Source organism: Mustelus asterias, chromosome 3 (assembly GCF_964213995.1).
Source record: "Mustelus asterias chromosome 3, sMusAst1.hap1.1, whole genome shotgun sequence".
Classification (NCBI taxonomy): domain Eukaryota; kingdom Metazoa; phylum Chordata; class Chondrichthyes; order Carcharhiniformes; family Triakidae; genus Mustelus; species Mustelus asterias.
The window spans coordinates 115037633-115056114 of record NC_135803.1 but is presented as its reverse complement, the minus strand read 5'-3'; the positions used below and the strand labels follow the sequence as shown (position 1 = coordinate 115056114).

General features: G+C 39.1%; 1 protein-coding gene across 8 annotated transcripts in view; it reads right to left on the bottom strand.

Moving 5' to 3' along the window:
* foxp1b (forkhead box P1b) overlaps window positions 1–18482 on the bottom strand; it is a 502439-nt gene that overhangs the window by 65764 nt on the left and 418193 nt on the right. For all 8 annotated transcript variants that reach the window (XM_078209450.1, XM_078209454.1, XM_078209451.1 and 5 more), the window contains 2 exons: window positions 8638–8742; window positions 372–459 (listed from right to left, as the gene is read on the bottom strand). In XM_078209450.1, the coding sequence (XP_078065576.1) occupies window positions 372–459; window positions 8638–8742 (193 nt within the window). The remainder of the gene's footprint in view (window positions 1–371; window positions 460–8637; window positions 8743–18482) is intronic.

The window sequence follows — 18482 nt, the reverse complement described above, 5'->3', positions numbered from 1 at the left end:
TTCATCACCGAGAACAAGCTGAAGCCAAGCGTCAACAGTGAAAGGAGCGGGTGGCAACCTGGACACCCCACCCATTCACTCCTCCAACCACTGTCCCTCTTGTGACACAGAATATAGGTCGCACATTGGATCCCAGTCACCTGAGAACTCACTTTTCGTGTGGAAGCAAATTGTCCTCAGCTCTGAGGGACTGCCTAAGAAGAAAGTACTGAGGAAACATTAACAGAATGATGATGATGGTCCCTGACTGTGGTTAAGAACTTCAACTGAGATAGATGTTAGTTGTTGTGTGCCTGCTACCGCTAGATGTTTGATTATGGTAAACCAGCTGGGTAATTGGGTCAAAGCATCTGTTTCAGAAAAAAACCTACCTGAAGTTCCAGCTGTTGTACAACCTGCATCTGTACTCGACACTGTGCTGTACTTCTGTCATCCAGTGCATGCTCATTGTTGAGATGTCTGAGAAGAAATGAAATGTGAAATCTTCAGATAATCAACATTTTTAAAAATACAGAAAAGTTGCTGTGCTTTCCTGGGACAGCAAAAAAAACACACCCAGTTGTACATATTTAATCCTTTCATTTAAAATAAAAAAACATTTTATATTTCAAAACTGGTCATAAAGGTCTTTATGATTTATTAAAAAAAAGCTAACAGGCCAAAACTGACAACAAAAATGAGTAGGAATCAACATTTTAATGTGAAACGAAGCTAAAATCCCATCATCCTGTGAAAGTACTGTTTTGTAATTCACCAAAATGACACGAAATGATTTTCTTCTAGAAATGTATGACTGAATATGTATGGCACATAAAGCTTTTGGTGCCATTAAAAAGCAACCAACCTTTTTCTTCTCGAAGGTCTCCTTATTTTCTGAGCTTTAACAGTTAATTATGTCATCAAGATAACAGAAATCAAATGAAGCCAGAATGAAGGCAAAGGACAACAAGAATAAGAAAGATGGAATCTGTCACAAGCTTGAATTATGAATATAATTATGCATGATTATTTTATACTGCGAAGATGTTCCCTTTTTCTGCACGTTTATAACTAATCTAAATAAGTACCTTGCCAGCAGACAGCATATTTCATGATTTATATAAAATGGTCTAGATAAGGTTCGCATGTGAAGGAAATATGATTGGAGGATTTTTATCAGCCTCTGCATGAATTACTGTTTGAAAATGCTTATGCAGTAGCATTTCATTAATCATTTAATCATAATCCTAGCAGGATGTTTGAACTGATTTCACAAATACCCTTTCATTTCACTACTTCATTATGCTCACTAATGGATCCAATATATTATATATATCATAAATTATATCAGATCTTCAATGACCATGTAGGTCACTGTCACTAAGCATGCCTTCATGCTCAGCTCGTCAGTTTAGCAAAATGTCGTTTGTGCTTGCTTTCTGAAATTCATTTCTGTCATTTACTACACATCACAACAGTAGACTGACCACACCTGGCCAGGGTTTCTGCACCATTCAGGAATTTTTCTCCCTTCAGCAGGAATATCCAACAATTCTTTGCAGACTTTGTTACATGAGATGGGTCACTCTCTTCCCGTAATGACAGCGTGGGTCACAGTGCATAATTAATAGGAAATGAAATATTCAAATATGCTCTAATGCAGCTCGGTGAAATGTGGTTTAAATAAAAAGGCTATAAAAGTGTGGAACTGACATAAAGAGAGACTATGAATGTTGGCATGTGTCACTTCTTAGACCTCAGATGAAGTGTACGCAAAAGCTTTCTGGTGAAATGACAGTTGCTAATGTAAATTGCTGCAATAAAACAACCAACTAAATGAAGACCCTTTCATGGGACAAAGCCAGGCCTTCTTCCATCCAGTCAGTTTACCATTATCGCCAAGGCTTTCCTCATATTCCAACCAAACACAGATTCGAATATCAACAAACATACAGAAGTGTTTCATATATAATTGGGCAGTGACAGAATAGCATTTTTTTTAGGGTACCCATTAAATGGGAATATGAGATGTGAAATGTCAGCTAATGTCTATAAACAACCAACGTAATGTATGAAAGTATTATTTCAATTTAATCATTAATCCAGGATTATTTTTAATTACATAATGGGCAAGAATAGCAGTTGAATCCTAAGGCAAAGTAAAGGTTCTTTGAGCATTGATTGACCCTGCTGTATTTATTTTGGCTGGGGTGAATTTTTGGTTACAGGCAAAAGGGGGAAGAGCAGAAAATTGGTCACATCAATATTCACTAAAAAACTCTCTCCATCCATGTTATCTTGATATTAAAATAATTTCCCTGTCTGAAACCACTTCTCTAACTTTTAAACAAATTTAAGCCTCTATGTAGGATCTCATTTTCCCTCCTGCGAACATTCCAGCGCCCTTTTAACAATGTTAACCATCACAGGCACTTTAAAATCTGCTGTCCTTCAAAAACCAGTTTAAAATTTCCAACTATGCATTTCTGATTATGTATGCAAAAGTTGTGGTTTTAAAGAACTAAATGGAAGGTTAATCGTGCAATTTAAAACACTTTAGGTATGACTCAAACATGGTAAGGAGGGAAGGCCCCCTACTAGCTTTTACGTCCCCAGGTTTGACTCTCAAATTTCTGAGTGCAACATTGCAGTAGAGTAACTTGTTTCATGCTAAAATTGCAAAATATACTTATCCATTCATTGTATATCTGATGTACAATTGTGCTGATTGTCTTTATCATCAACATGCTTCTTTAGGAAACCTTAAATCTCAGCTGAATGGCTATTTCGCTTTTTAAGTGCCATGTGAGCATCTCTGGCAAGGCCAGCAATTATTACTCTGCCTTCTTGATCTACTGCAGTCATCTAGTGTAGGTACACCTGCAGTGTCGTTAGGGAGAAAGCACAAGGATTTTGAACCAGCAACAGTGAAGGAATGACAATATAGTTCCAAATCAGGACAGTGTGTGTGTCGAGGACGGGAAGTTGCACCTGTCATAATCTCACTCATCTGTTGCCCTTGTCCTTTTGGGTGGTAAAGGTTGTGTGTTTGGAAGATGCTGTCAAAAGAGTCTTGGCACGTGGCTGCAGTGCATCTTGTATATGATACACACTGTTCCACAGTGCGTCAGTAGTGGAGGAGCTGCATGCTTAAGATGCTGAATGTGGTGCTGATCAAGTAACCTGCTTTGACCTGGATTGTGACGAGCTTCTTGAATGATGTTGGAGCTGCACTCATCCAGGCAAGTGGTGAGTAATCCGTCACACTCCTGCCTTGTGCCTTGCAGATGTTGGACAAGCTTTGAGGAGTCAGGCAAGATACACAGAATTCCCAACCTCTGACCTGGTCCCTCAGCCATTGTATTTAAGTGGCTAGCCCAGTTAAGTTTATGATTAATGGTAACCCTGAGGCTGCTGATGTGGGAAATTCAGTGATAGTAATGCTGTTGAACATAAAGAGGAGATGGTGCAATTCTCACTTGTTCAAGATGATCATTGCGTGGCACTTGTATGACTTGAATGTTACTTGCCACTTATTATACCAAGCCAGAACGTCACCCAGGTCTTGTTGCATATGGACACAGACTGTTTTAGTTTCTAAGGGGTTATGAATGGCACTGAAAACAATGCAAACATCAGCCAACATTCCCACTTCTGATCTTATGGAGGGAAGGTGACGGATCAAGCAGCTGAAGATGGTTGGACCAAGGGCACCATCCTGAGGAAAACCTGCCATGATGTCCTGATACAATGGACTGGAAATTATTATTTATTTCGTAAAAATTCTGACTTGGTTAATAATTTAAGTGCTATCATAAGCTGAGACAGAGAGCTGGAGTTTCCTGTGGGTTTGGTAAAACCAACCTGTGCACTCTTGCACCTTCTGAAATGCACACCCTGCTCATTTGTGACTTTGCCCAAGAGTTTTGTCTTTTCATACAAGGGTGGAGTTGAAACACATTTTGAGTTTGTGGGGAGGAAAGCCAGTTAGAAGGCTCGTCTTTCTCCAAAGCAGCCAAGTTCCCACCATTTTTAAAGGCCTCCCAGACCTCATCCCTCCACCAATGCCATCCATGTCCCCTCACCCCCACACCCATCCACATGCCACCCCATGCATCCTTCATAGCCTCTCACACAATATGCACTATGTACAGTCTTCAGGAGCCATTCAAAAGCAATGGGAATTTTAAAAAATCATTGAAAAAAATACACTTCTACCAATCCAATAAAACCCTGAATTCAAATGCACTGGCAAAGATTCTCCCAAAAAATTCTAAGTGTCGAATTAGCATAATAACTGGAATAGATCACGCTGTTTTTTTCAGCGAGAGTTTCAAAATGAATCTCCCACACTCTGTGCACTGCAGAGTGCACTAGTGTGATTCACTCCACAAATCAGTGAGTGAGGTGTATTCCTGCTGGAAAGGCCAGCAGCATAGCGCTGAGTGGGCCACTACGCATGTGCCGTTTGTCAGCACCGAGATCGGCGCATGCGCAGTAGCCCACACTGCCAGCCTCCCAATTGCTGACCAGTCCCGCGATCCCCGCGTTGCTGGCCTCCAAGATCGCTGGTCTCCCGGACATGTCCTGGATTGTGACAAGCTTCGCGAATGGCTAGCGGGCCTGGAGACTTCAGTCACTGGCCCGCTAATGGGATTTAAAGTAGATTCAAATTAGGGGCTGCATACATTAGGCACCGCCAATTTCTGGTGCGGAGCTGATGGCGCCAGTAATCAAGGGCTGGGAGATGCGCGGAGGCCCGGACGCCCAGCGTGAATTGACCTCCGCTCGAGTTTCCCAGCCCGCTGTGCTAAAAAAGCAGCGCAGCGGGATGGAAGAATCGCCCCCATTATCTATAATACTAGAACGAAAGCAAGACTGTTTCAGAGCAAAGAAATGCAATCCTTTAAATTCCTATTAGGTGTGTAAACAAACACGAAATCGCAATAAATGCATATTCTGTTATTACAGCCTCTTAAAAATTTCAAAAGCTTTTGCATCAATCGGTCACCTGGTGAGCTGATGCCATTAGTAGTTTTTCAAATCCAGCCAAGCATTCATAATGACTAAAGTTGCTATAATAAAAGCTTCCAGCTCCATTGTCTGAAACTCATAGAACAGAATGCTGTTCAATTTGCATTTCAAAGCAGAGTGCCAATCAATTTATGAATGGGAGCAGGCACAAAGATTTTATTTCAACCTTCAAAAGTAAGGCTTCTTAAGAGCCACAGCTGTCAACCGATTTAAATCACAGCACAAAATTTAACAGCGGAGTTTGACAGACCTTTTACTTTTCTAATGCATTATATCAGTTTGTTCTTCCAATGGAAAAAGTACTGTAATGCATGACAACAGTTACACAATGCTGGCCAATGCAAGGGTCAACTTACCTTGGGAGGATAGATCCCTATAGTGAATAAATGAATTAAAAACACATCTACATTACAACACAGCATTTAATACTGACATCTGAAGGTTTCAGAACAATTTACATTTAACTTTTAGAATGTTCCTGACTCCTCAGCAGGCTTCCCTCAGTGATCACAAACTCTCCAAGGAAATGCGTTTTTTTTAGGACATCCAAAACCCACACCAGCAAATGCAAATATTGTGCAGGAGGAAATATAATTTTTCCATGGTCATCGCCAAGAGGACCTCCAACTTCTGAAGAAATGAATGTGCATTTTCTACGCAAGGATTTCCCAACCCCAGAAAAGATTATGGCCGGAATTCACCGACCTTGCCCATGGCTGAATGGAGATTTAACCAAGTTCCAAATTCTCCATTGTCCATGGCAGCAGTGGCAGGGTGAACGGGACCAAAGAATCCAGGTCCACGTGAAAATGGCGTGGGTTTAGGAAAGCAGAGGAAATGAGCTTTTCCTGTGCAAAAAATTGCCACTCTGCACCTTCATTGGGAGAAAAAAATCTAACCCTGAATCATCTTTTGTGATCATATATATTAGGCTGATAAAAGACTACACTACACTTAAGCTACATTTGATGTTTTAAAATAATGTAAACAATATTTTAAAAGCTACAAAAATGTTACAAAAATAGACAAACCCATGGATGTTACAAAAATGTTATCGTTGAATCAACAGATTCAATTGCATTGTATTAAACAGAATTTTCACTTCCACATATTTTGTTACAATAGTTATCAACATTGGTTGACACTTAAAGTTCATTTTCAGTTTTAAAATCAATTTGATCCATATATATGCAGCTTTTAGAATAATTCATATATTTTTTAATTAGTTCCACCATAGCTTTCAACTTGTTGCAATTTCCAAAGGGCTTGTGATTTTTGTGAATTTCAGGATGTCTGCTTCTATGGGTCCATTTTTGCTGCAAGTGGAGTCAGGACCTAGCAAAGTTTGATATTATTTTTGTAATTCCCTCTCAAAACCTTGAAAATTTGCATCACATAGTTGATAATTATATTTCTATTTACGCCTCTGTTGCCTATGTAATGGCAAAATGCTAGATTCCTTGCAGAACTCCAGGTCTGTCTATATGTACCCCTTTTATTTTGCTTGCCCATTCTTTGTTCCATCCTTCTGATCATGCTTTGTCCCAGCTGCTAGCATCGGCTGAGTTTCATTCAAACCTCGTGCACCCAAGATCTCATGGATTTTGAATCTAAGAGGATTTTTTAAGTAAGTAAAGCAAATCCTATTAAATGATCAATTTACCCCAAACTAACACACAGTTTTTGTGCCATATTACTTGAAAGGAAATGTTTTTTAAAAAATCATAACCAGTTCAATAATGAAGTGAACTGGTGTGAAAGTTATTGCCCAGTTTACTTTTGTAATTTTCCATTTTCCTGATAAGACTTAAAAGGTGCAGCATTAATTTTGCCCTTGACTTTTTAAGCAATATTTAACTTCAGTAAACAGCATTTTAAAAAAATCATGAGGAAGTCAAATGATCTTCAGTTTAAAAGGAAGTTGTCATTGCTTCAATTCTAGTGTCACTAGAGGGCACTGTGGCATATGGGTCACTCTGACCCTTTTAGACCATCGCACCAAAGGTTTTAACACTACTTAATTAACGGTTAGGTTTTGTACACAGGAAAATCTCAACTAATATCAACGCATCTGATAATGCTTAGGTCCTCGTGAATATGACTTTAAGTAAGATTCTGGGGAGAAAAAATGTCAAAGAGTAAACAAAGGAAGCATAGGAAAATGACTGATCCAATTGTCCCCTCATAATATTCTCAAGAATGGAACAAGTTCACAATTTATTGCACGTTGACTTTTTCACGTCCATTGCTGTTTAACATATTCTCCTTAAAATTAAAAACCCCAATGCTGCAAATTCATGCGGAAAGGTTTTGAATCTACACATGAGAATTCTGAAGGCCTTGTACTCATGGAACACATTAAATAGAAGTCTCTTTGTAATTAAAGTTTTTCTTTAAATGCTTGCTGAGTTTGAATAGTCTAGACAAACAACTGAACTACGCCACAGTGAGCTAATAAAAACAAGTTCAAAAAAATCACTCATAATAAGTCTTTCTTTCATTTTCCATACAGCTTCCATCTTAGCTGGGTCTATTTTATGTGAAATTTTATTAAAAGAAGCTGATATAAAAATGCAACAGTCAAGTGTCAGTAATTTGTTTTTAAGTGCTACATTCCATTCTCTAAAGCTGTTTGTATACTTCAGTATTAAAAACAGATGGGATTGTATCACTGTCTGAAAAATTACCTAATCTCTTAGCCATTTCAGTACTGAAACTTTTTCAGTATCCAAAATGTGACAGTGATCTGATTACTCAACTAGAATGATTTTTGTGAATATCAAGTAAGAATTATAAATTAAAGCACATATGGAATTTGTTGGCTCGGGTGGTCTCATCATATGACTGTAACAAACATTTTTTGTGACTATCAAGCCACTCATATCCTAATGCAGTTCATAAATGGTTAAATGCTACAATTTTGAGTTGACTTAGTACCAGGACACTTTCTCACTGATAGCATTTTTAAAAAACTGACTTAATGTAAGACTTAATATTAGAGCTTTGGTAATTGATCTGTCGAAGCACATATTTGAATTCCTATGACGAAATGGTTTTCGAACAATGCTGATTATCATACAGGATAAGAGTACCTACTGGCACTGTATTGACTAACACTAACTGGAACAACAGTTGGCCAATTATGTTTGGCAGTTAATTAATAACCAGGAGTTTATGAGCCAGCATTGTAACTAGCTTAAAAACAAATAAGGAAATAAATATGCACACTGCTTACAGAGTCTGCTTTTTCTCCTGATACAACATCCACTAGTGACAGTTATAGAATTGTATATACGTTCATTTTCTTTTCAGCTGGTCTAAGTATACAACAGCCTAGATATAGAAATTAACTGGCATGGCATATGTATACTTTGCCTTACTCCCCAACCAGCAAGCCCCCCCCCCCCACAACACTTTATCCTCCACTAATCACAAACATGGGACTATCAGTTTGATTCAGACATCAGTCCCATGACTGCCATTCTACACTTTAACGAGCAAGTTTACTGCAATTCTGTACATCGTAGATGGCATTTTATTCAGGTCAACTGCATTACTCTGCTGGATCCCTGAGTTAATCAAACGTCAATCAATTAATGGATGAAAAAACAGAGCTGGACTTACTTCAGAAACTGTCCAAAGTCTTCACAGACTGCCTCACAACCAGGCCATTTACACACACCATGACCGTATAAAGGATGATTGCACCCGTGCTCCTCATGGGATAAGCTGAAGAACAGAAAACAGAATATGTATATTTTAGCTACAGCTAAGACTATATATACAGAACAGTCCCTTTACAAGGCTGAAATGCACAAGAGCCATACAAAAGGGACATTATAGGGGAGAAATGTTATAATAGGGGATAGCACTATAAAAATTGTTGTATTCAAGATTATAGCAGAGTTTTAATGGGTTATGCATTATATGGTTTCTCAGTTAGTCAGAGATCTGCAATAAATGCAACACGTGGTATATCAAAGAGCTTCATAAAAGTGGTCCACACATTATGCTTGTTGAACTACAGCAATGTAATGTCAGTGTTTTTTCAGAAGCTTATAAATTATGAGCATATGATCTGCTCTCAGCAGTTGAAATTACTGTTACATTAATAAAGTAGATGTACTTTGAAAAGTTCAGAAATGGGAAAAAAGGTTGATTATGAAAATTTGCTACAATAACAAAAGACATGTCATTCCAATGCATGCATGACATAGTCCTTCCTAAACAGGAAACAGACACTCAATGCTGGACAAGTGCTTAATGCAGCCTTTCTATATCCAGATCAGTGGAGTTCAACTTCTCTACAGCCTTTCACTCATTGCTAATATCGAACATCAGTCATTTCTTAGAATCGTCTGCAGTAATATTTACTATAAGGACAATAAAGCAAACATTCACTGCTGAAAGCCAACTTTTGCAAAGCTAGTAATACATTATACCATTTCGGAATATTTCAAACAGCAACAAAGATAAAAGACAAAGGCTGGTATATTCCAAATGTTAGGTTACTAATTTCTCCAGAAACAAAGCACTATGTATTCAGTGAACAAGCAACGGCTTGGTTACATGACTGGTTCAGGGCTTGGTAAATATTAGCGATCCAGCCAGTCTACCACAATTGTAGTGAATTCTGTCTGTCTTTGATGGTTGCAGGTTGGGTTGTTCCTATATGAAAACAATGAGAGAAAACCTATAAACCTTCAGCCACCTTCAAGTGGATTTGAATTTATTAATGCTCATCTTCGGGGGGGGGGGGTCAGCAAAAGAATGAACACAAAAATCTCTCGGCCTATCTTTGTGCTGGAGAATCCTGATAGGGAGGCGAGACACTTAGAAGAGCACAAGCAAGTTAAAATAAATGAGCACAGTTCTAAAAATAAACCTCTACTTATAATTTAATTTTAAGTACATTTACCTATATTGCTCATTTTCTTGTTATAACCAACCCGAAAGAATGATTTTACTTCACTTGTCTGAGTCACAAGGCATAAATGATCCAGGTCATGTGGTGAGCAGTCAGATGTTATCTCCGTTCAACTGAGTAATAAACCACATCCCCCTTCATGTATTTCAATGCCATCAGGACTTTCATTAGTTAAATAGAAGCCTATTTGAAATATCCTGCACAGAAACTCTGGCACAACTGACAAATCACAATAGTGGAGAAACCAAGAATTTTGCTCAAGTTCAAACATGAAAGTGAGCTGATCTTTCTGTAAAAGCCAGACTAATGCTGGCAGCATCTGCAACGGTAACACCACGGTCTACTGATAATACAGATATTACAGTTAATCCTAACTGGAAACCTATTATTGTTCACCTTTTCTTTCATGAAATTTTATCAGGCTAAGTACCTCTCCTGCTGACACCAATGAATTGTTCCCAAGTTTCAGCCAATGGCACTATATGACCAGCTGCTAAGCATGCAAGAGAACCCAAGGAAAATTAACTTTCTGACCATTAAGTTCTTCTAGAGACACAATCTGGCCAATCCTGACACCCCCCTCCTATAAGGGCAAGGTTATCAATGAGAACTCAATGCATGATGTGGAGTCGCCGGCATTGGACTGGGATAGGCAGAGTAACTCCAATGTTGCATGTCACAATGTGGTAGGTCACAACTTTTAAGAAATGCTTTCCCATGCATTGAGTTCAGTAAGTAGTCTCATAACACTGCGTTAAAGTCCAACAGGTTTATTTGGTAGCACGAGCTTTCAGAGCGTTGCCCCTTCATCAGGTGACTCACCTGATGAAGGGGCAACACTCCGAAAGCTCGTGCTACCAAATAAACCTGTTGAGCTTTAACGCAGTGTTATGAGACTACTTACTGAACTCAATGCATGGGAAAGCATTTCTTAAAAGTTGTGACCTACCACATTGTGACATGCAACATTGGAGTTCCGACACAGCATACCAACACAATAGCATGCTTGAATACGAGTACTATCTATCAATGTAACAGCAAGATCATTAAAATGTTATGCACAGGTATAGAAAATAATAATTTTAAGGTTAATGGGATCCTAGTCTTTATATCTGGGGTTCTAGAATACAAGAGGGTGGAAGTCATGCTTCATAACTGGAGTGCTGTAAGAAGTTTTAGGCACCACATCTTAGATAGAATATATTGGCCCAGATTTGCTACCTCAATAGCAATGAATGTCGAGAGGTTCGTCACTATTGTGGGACTCAACACACACTACAACTTCCAGCGACCTCACTTATAGTGAAACCAAAATGATGTGGTGTGCCTGAATAAGCTCCAGAGCAGCTCAGCTACAATTCCTATTCTTGAAACATCAGGCACCATTAGTGTGAGAATTTTGCTTATTTGCCCACAGCTTGCAGAGATTTTTACATACAAGTTAGACACAACAGTAAGTCAGCAAACAGATGGGGTAAATGAAGGCATCACTCCTGTAAACTGATATAATCAGCAACAAATATGTTCAAGATTTCCCACCCACTTCTTCCCCCCAGCTACTGTCACCAAAATCTCAGTGCTGTTTCTGACATGGGCAGAATCTGGGAGCCATGGGAATGGGGGAAGAGGAGCCAGGGAGCTATTCAGTAATGATCCTGATTATATGCCACGATGCAGTGTCAGGAAGCTGAGGACACTTCTCATCAGTTCACAAATAGCTAAAGCAACTTTCTCTTCATTGCATGACTGCTGATAAAAGTATTTTAAAATTTTAAAAGTGACGGACTGCTGACCTCAAGAAACATGATTTCTTCTTTCACCAGTGGGGTATGGCTTCATCAAGAATATGCCTCGCCGCTAGGCCTCCGATATCATGCTGCAGCCCTGTTGCAGCCAGGAGAACAAGCTCCCGTTGCAGCCTATGCACAAGTGAGTTTGATTTCCTTTGGTCAATCAGTGGAGAACGTCCAGCTAAATGGCTTACTTTTGTTCTAATGCTCCTAAAGGCATCGTTTTATCATCTGACAATAAGACCGTTGGACTGGAAATCAACAAATAAAACCAGACTGTTCAATTGTATGTCAACCTTGGTGGAATCTTGATAGAAAATTCTGATTGGGATCGAGGCAAAATTTCATATTTCTGCATGATGTCAGCATAAATACCATTTCTAAAAGAGAAAGGAGTCCCATTATTCACAATACCGACCAACACGAGCAAAAAAATTCTAACCTCTATTTCAACTAATACCTGCATGAGCCTAGTGAATTTCAGCAGCGCTCAATTTAAACACCTCTAATATCCAATCAGGATTTATTTTGCAAATAGTAAAATGTGATTGCATGGTACATATGCATTGTTTGGTGATTTGTGGTAAGTCTAGCTAAATTTGTAAGGTTAGAGATGGTGCAGTAATTGAGGTTGAAGTATTTATGTGTTAAAGGTCAACACATAAACACCCTGATATGGTGTAAAAGCTAAGCAATATAGCTCCATCAAGTCTCTGGCCCTTGACTCTGAGCTAGTTAAGTGGTTGGGAAGGCATATAGGCCGCATTTCATTATATTCGTGCAAACTGCTTTTTCTGCTCATTTACCCACATCCTTCTTGTAAAGTTATGGTAACATTTAGTTGGTCAAGGTAGACATGAATGTCATTCAAACTCCAGAACACAAAATGAGAATGACTGAAATGTTTGCAAGAGGTTTATCATTTAGGCAGCAGTTAGAAATGCCTTTTTGTACATTTTATTGAGAAATTAAATAGCTTTGGGCTTACATTATTTCATTTATTGCGATAATCTTAACTGAATTTCTCTGAATGTCAGTCATACACTCGGAATTCTGCATTGATATATGCCTATGGACTTTAATCCACATCACTGATGGACCCAAATAATGTAGCAATTTTGTGTTACTGTAGTATCAACGCTTGCCTAAAAATGTGTCACAGGTTAAAGATGGACACTGATATTAATCCAGCCTAACATTGTATAAATACCAAAATCATATCCACAACCAAGGGATGAATTTGTCATCATTATGAAGGAGTTTCAGCTACAGGTTTGGCTCCTAAATATATTTGGTTGAAGAACAAACATAGAGACTACGATTATATTCAATTTCTTAATATACTGAAGAGAAAGTAATTAACCTGTTTTTTGAGTTTGGCACATTTTGATCTGCAATGAACCTCAATGATCAGCTGATAAGAATAGTCTTTCTTTGGGGCAGTAACACTGCTGCAAAGTACTCCAATTAGTGTTTCACCCAGAAACTGCAGAGATTTGGGGACTCAGACTTGAAACTCTAACTAAAAACAGTTGTACACTGTAAAGTTACCTGCTGAATTACTACTATTCATCTGCGTTCAGTTTTTTTAAACAAGTTACATGGTGTACACGACACAGAAACAGGCAAACGAGTCCATGCAACATTTATGCTTCCCTCAAACCTCCTCCCATCTTTCCTTAACCAAATCTACTATCGCAACCCTTCTCCCTCAAATGTTTGCCTAACTTTCCCTTAAATGCATCTATATTATCCACTTCTACAATTCCCTGTGGTAGTGAGGTTCATATTTTTGCCACTCTATTGAATTTCTTGATGACTATCTTATGTTGATGGTCTCTAGTTACTCTTCCCCAGAAATGGAAATATATGCTCTGTATCTACTGTATCAAAATCTTTCATAATTTTAAGAAATTCTGCAAGATCTCCCTCAGCCTTCCTTTTTTCAAGAGAGAAACGAGATCCAACCTATTGATCCTTTTCTGATACATACACCCACACATTTGCGCAGCATCCTTACAAATCTTCTTCACACTCTTTCCAGTATCGAGATACCCTTATCATGATATAGTGAACAGAAGAGCACACAGTCTCTTAAGTTGTCTAACCAAGGTTCAAAACAGGTGTAATATAACTGCTCTACTTTTCAATTCTAATCTTTCTGGAAATAAAGCCTAGTGCTTGATTTGCTTTATTTTAGGATCTTGCTAACCTGTGGTGCAACTTTTAATGATTGGTTCCAAGATCCCTTTATTTCTTTACCCCATCTAGACTTGCACCTTCCAAGTAATAAGGGACTCCCATATTCTTCCTAACAAATTGTACTATCTCACATTTAACTGTGTTGTAGTTCATTTGTCAATTATTTCCCACTCTGTCAGTCTATCACTGTCCTCCTGTATTTTATTGCAGTCCTCCTCAACATTGACTATTCTCTTCGATTTGGTGTCAACTTCAAGTTTAGAAGATGTGTTTTTGATTCCGAAGTTCCAATTGTTGATGCAAATTGCGAATACAGTGGTCCCAACACTGATCCTTGTGGAATACCACTTCTCAATCTCTGTCACATGAATAGCAATATTTTACTCTCACTCTCTGCTTTCTATCTTGAAGCCAGCTAGGAATCCATTCTGTCATTTGTCCCCTGACTCCACATTCACTAATTTTATTCATCATTCAGAATGCAGCTTCTCAAAAACCTTTTAAAAATCGGGGGGGGGGGGGGGGTGCCAGCAATCGGGTGCCCGGCAGTGCGGGGCTACTGCGCATGCGACGATCTCCGCTTTGACAGATTGGTGCATGCACAGTGGCCCATTCGGTGACATGCAGCCACATTCTCCAGCGGGAATTGGGCACCGCCCCCTGATTTTCAGCGTGACTCTCCCTGAGGCACTCTACAGTGAACAGAATGTGGAAGATTCATTTTGAAAATCCCACTAAAAAAACCAGCAGGAGTTACTCCAGTTTTTACGCAAATTCGACACGTCAAATTTTTTTGGGAGGATCCCGGCCCAGATTAATTACATCTACTACATTGCCACTGTTTCCTCTCTCTGTTGCCTCTTCTAAAATTTCAATAAAGGTTGATCAATCCAGCAGTCTATTCATTTTTATTTTCTAGCTGTTTCTCCTATTCTCTCCTTTAGTAGGAATTTCATTATTTTTCCTACCAGCAATTTTAAGCTGACTGGTCCATAATTCCCTGGTCATGATTCGTTCCCCTTCTTAAATGCAGGGATTACTTTCGCTATCCACCAGTCCTTTGGCACAGTACCTTTTTCTATCAAATTACTAAACATGTGTAGCAATGTCTTTCTTAGCTTCTTTTAAAATGTGTGGATGCAATCTGTCCAGTCTCAGGATTTTATCCTCTTTGGAGTTGAATAAATTTATTCAGTATATCCTTTTTTTTAATTTTAAATGCACTTATCTCATTACTCATCTCTTCATGCAATGTTACATCGACCTGTTCAATCTCTCTGGTAAATGTTAGAAGCAAAATAATTAATTAATATTTCTCCCATCTATCTATCATTACGTGTCATATATCCTGTTTATCCCCTAATGGTTCTATCCCATTCGAGTCTTCCCTTTCTTAATTATTGTGCATGCAAATTATTTTACTCCTTTCTTTTATGTCCCCTAATAATTTGATGTTATGGTTCCTCTTTGCCTTCCTCACTGTATTATTTTCACATCTTTCCTAATCTTTTCATATTCTCCCTTATCCTGCACTCTTCCACTGTCTATGTACTTAATGTATTCCTCTTTCCTAATCCTCAATTGTTCTCCAATGTCTTTATTCATCCATACAGTCTCTGTGTGGTTGAGTTTGTTCTTTCCTTTTAGCTGGACTTTGTTGAAAACCATGGCCGGAATGACAATACACATCTTTTTAGCCTGTCTTGATGCTCTCTCCACTCACGTTGTTTTGTTTCTTAAAGACTTGATCAGCTGTAAGTATTCGCATTCCAACCATTATTCATGTAAATTGAGTCTGTGTCTTTATATGCCCTGTTTGTGAACAGAATTCTCACTCACCTGAAGAAGGGGCTTGGAGCTCCAAAAGCTTGTGTGGCTTTTGCTACCAAATAAACCTGTTGGACTTTAACCTGGTGTTATGAAACTTCTTACGGAATGTTACAGCCATTCACACCAATGGGATTTTCCCATCCCGCTGCAGTGAACCGAGATTTGGCTGGGCGGCAAATTCTCTGGCCTCGCTGCAGTGGGAATGTGGTGTGAACAGCCAGTAAGATCGCCCTTCAAATCAGCTTTTCACCATACTATGTTTCCCACTGTTATTCTATATCATTGTTTGCCAATATTGCCGTCTATTTTGTTTTCACAAGTTCTACTCTCAACCCTTCAAATCAGCTTTTCCCCATACCATTAACCTGGTATTGCTATATTCATTTTTTTCTCCAGCATCATCTTAAAGCATATTATATTGCCTAGATATTCCCTTACTTTTACCTCTTATCTGCCCTCGTTCATGCTCCATTACTGGACCAAAAGTGAACCGTACCTTGTCAAGACTTTTACATATTGGGTTCAATAGGAGTCCTATACATATTGTAAGAACTCCATTTCCTTATCCCTTTTAGCTACACCTCCTAATTAATACCATATTGTTGAGATTCTCCCATTAATTTTTTCATTCAATTCTCTAATTTGTCTGAATATTTCTTCCTCCTCCTCCCGCTTACTATTATATGGTCTGTCAACTGCACCTATTAGTGCAATCAATATTAGCCAAAGGTTTCTCGTTTGTAAACGGAATAACAAAGAAAAACATTTCCTCTCAAACAGGGGTACCAAAATTAAGAATTTGTTCCTTATAAACCAATTCACAATTTCATATCAGTTTAATATATGATTTAATAACAGCTGAGGTACCAACAAAAATACATTTGTCCACATATTTCTGTCTTATGATGTGGAAGCATTAACTAAAGGCTCCCAATGAATTGATCAGTACAACAAAGAAAACATCAGAACTTGAGGCCTCTTCCCACAGCCAATTTTTGAGAATCCTACTCCATTTGATAACTTTATCAAACAAACCACCTTATCCAACATCTTAGGGACTAATTATATTCTGAAATTCCTGATCTCCTGCCATAACTGCAGTGGAGCTCCAACGGAAACGTTTTGAACTCTTCTTCAGGGTTCTGAGAGCTTCTTGTCAGTGAAAGAAAAAGGAAAACAAAAACCAAGGGGAAGATTTTCTCCGATAAGCAGCATTGAGGCCACAAGCGGCAATGAGTGTGCAATTTTGAAGGAAGGCAGGCAGGGGTTCCACAATATATCACTGGTAGGCAGCTTCTGATCCACTCACCCCACCATCAGCTAAGTGAATCAATGATCCACCCAGAGCACAGCGCATACACCAGGAAATAATCTTCACCAGGTGCACCCCGGCACTCCCTGATATCATCCCCTCCTCACTGAGCATTGCACTCACCTCCGAGCTCCTCTGGGAATACTGCTCATCAAGTACACGCCTTACAAGGCCAGTCGTGCTTGCATACCGTTCTGACAGAACTCCGCCACTGATCCATTATTTGGCATAGGGCCCTGATTCTGGCATATGGGCCCGATAATGACATGCTAATTTATGTGAATGAGGTTTCTGATATTGAATGGCAGGAAATATGGTTTGCCACTGACGGGGGGGCGGGGGGGGGGCGGGCGGAGAGGATTCAAGGGTGGGGGGGGTTCAAAGATTTCCATCTATATAGCACCTTTTATGTCTTCAGAAGATCATCAGTTTTTAGTAATTATTGAGGGAACATATGTTGGTCAAGACAGTAGGAGAACTCCACTTTTCTGCTTTTAATAGAAACATGGTATCATTTGACTCCACCTGAGAGGTCAGACAAGGCCATGTCTCATCTGAAGGATGGCATCTCAAACAGTGCACCACTCCTTCAGTACTGTACTGAAGTGCCTGCTTCAATTAGTTTCAAGACTGTGGTTTCAACTCTCAGCCTTCTGATTCAGAGATGAGAGTACAAAGATTGACAACTAAATGGGAGAGAGAGCTCCCAAGAAATTCAGGTCCATTTTTAAAATCAAAAGCTTAATAGCACACAGTAAAAAGCCTACATCTTGATGACCTTGCATCTGAACTGCATCTCTAAAATGAAAGCTAGCATAAAAGGCTAATTTTCTGAGTGTGTTGGGGCTATAAAACTGAGCCGACCAGTACAGCATATCAGAAAACAAGATGCAAGCCTCTGAACCCTAAGTAACAGTTACATCAAAAACAATAACAACAGCACATGTTTATGCAGTGCCTTTAAAGTAATAGAACATCTCAAAGCATTTCACAGGAGCATTATCAAACAAAATTTTACATTGTGTCATGTATGGAGATACTTGTAGAAACTTGATGTCTGTGTCGATATGCACGATCTTCTTGGAGGTCCTCTCCACTTGGAGCCGGCAGTTTGCGGTGTTGATGGTAGCCATGATGTGGAGATGCCGGTGTTGGACTGGGGTAAGCACAGTAAGAAGTCTTCTGACTGTGCTTACTCCAGTCCAACGCCGGCATCTCCACATCATGGAGATACTTGGATAGATGATCAAAAGCTTGGCCAAAGGTTTGAAAGTAATGTCTTAAAGAACAAAAGAGATATGCCGAAGTTTTAGTGAGGTCATTCCAGGCCTTACACCCTTGGTAGCTGAAGGCACAGCCTCTGATTAAGCAGCAACTCAAACTGGGGATCTGAAGAAAATTGGACAGA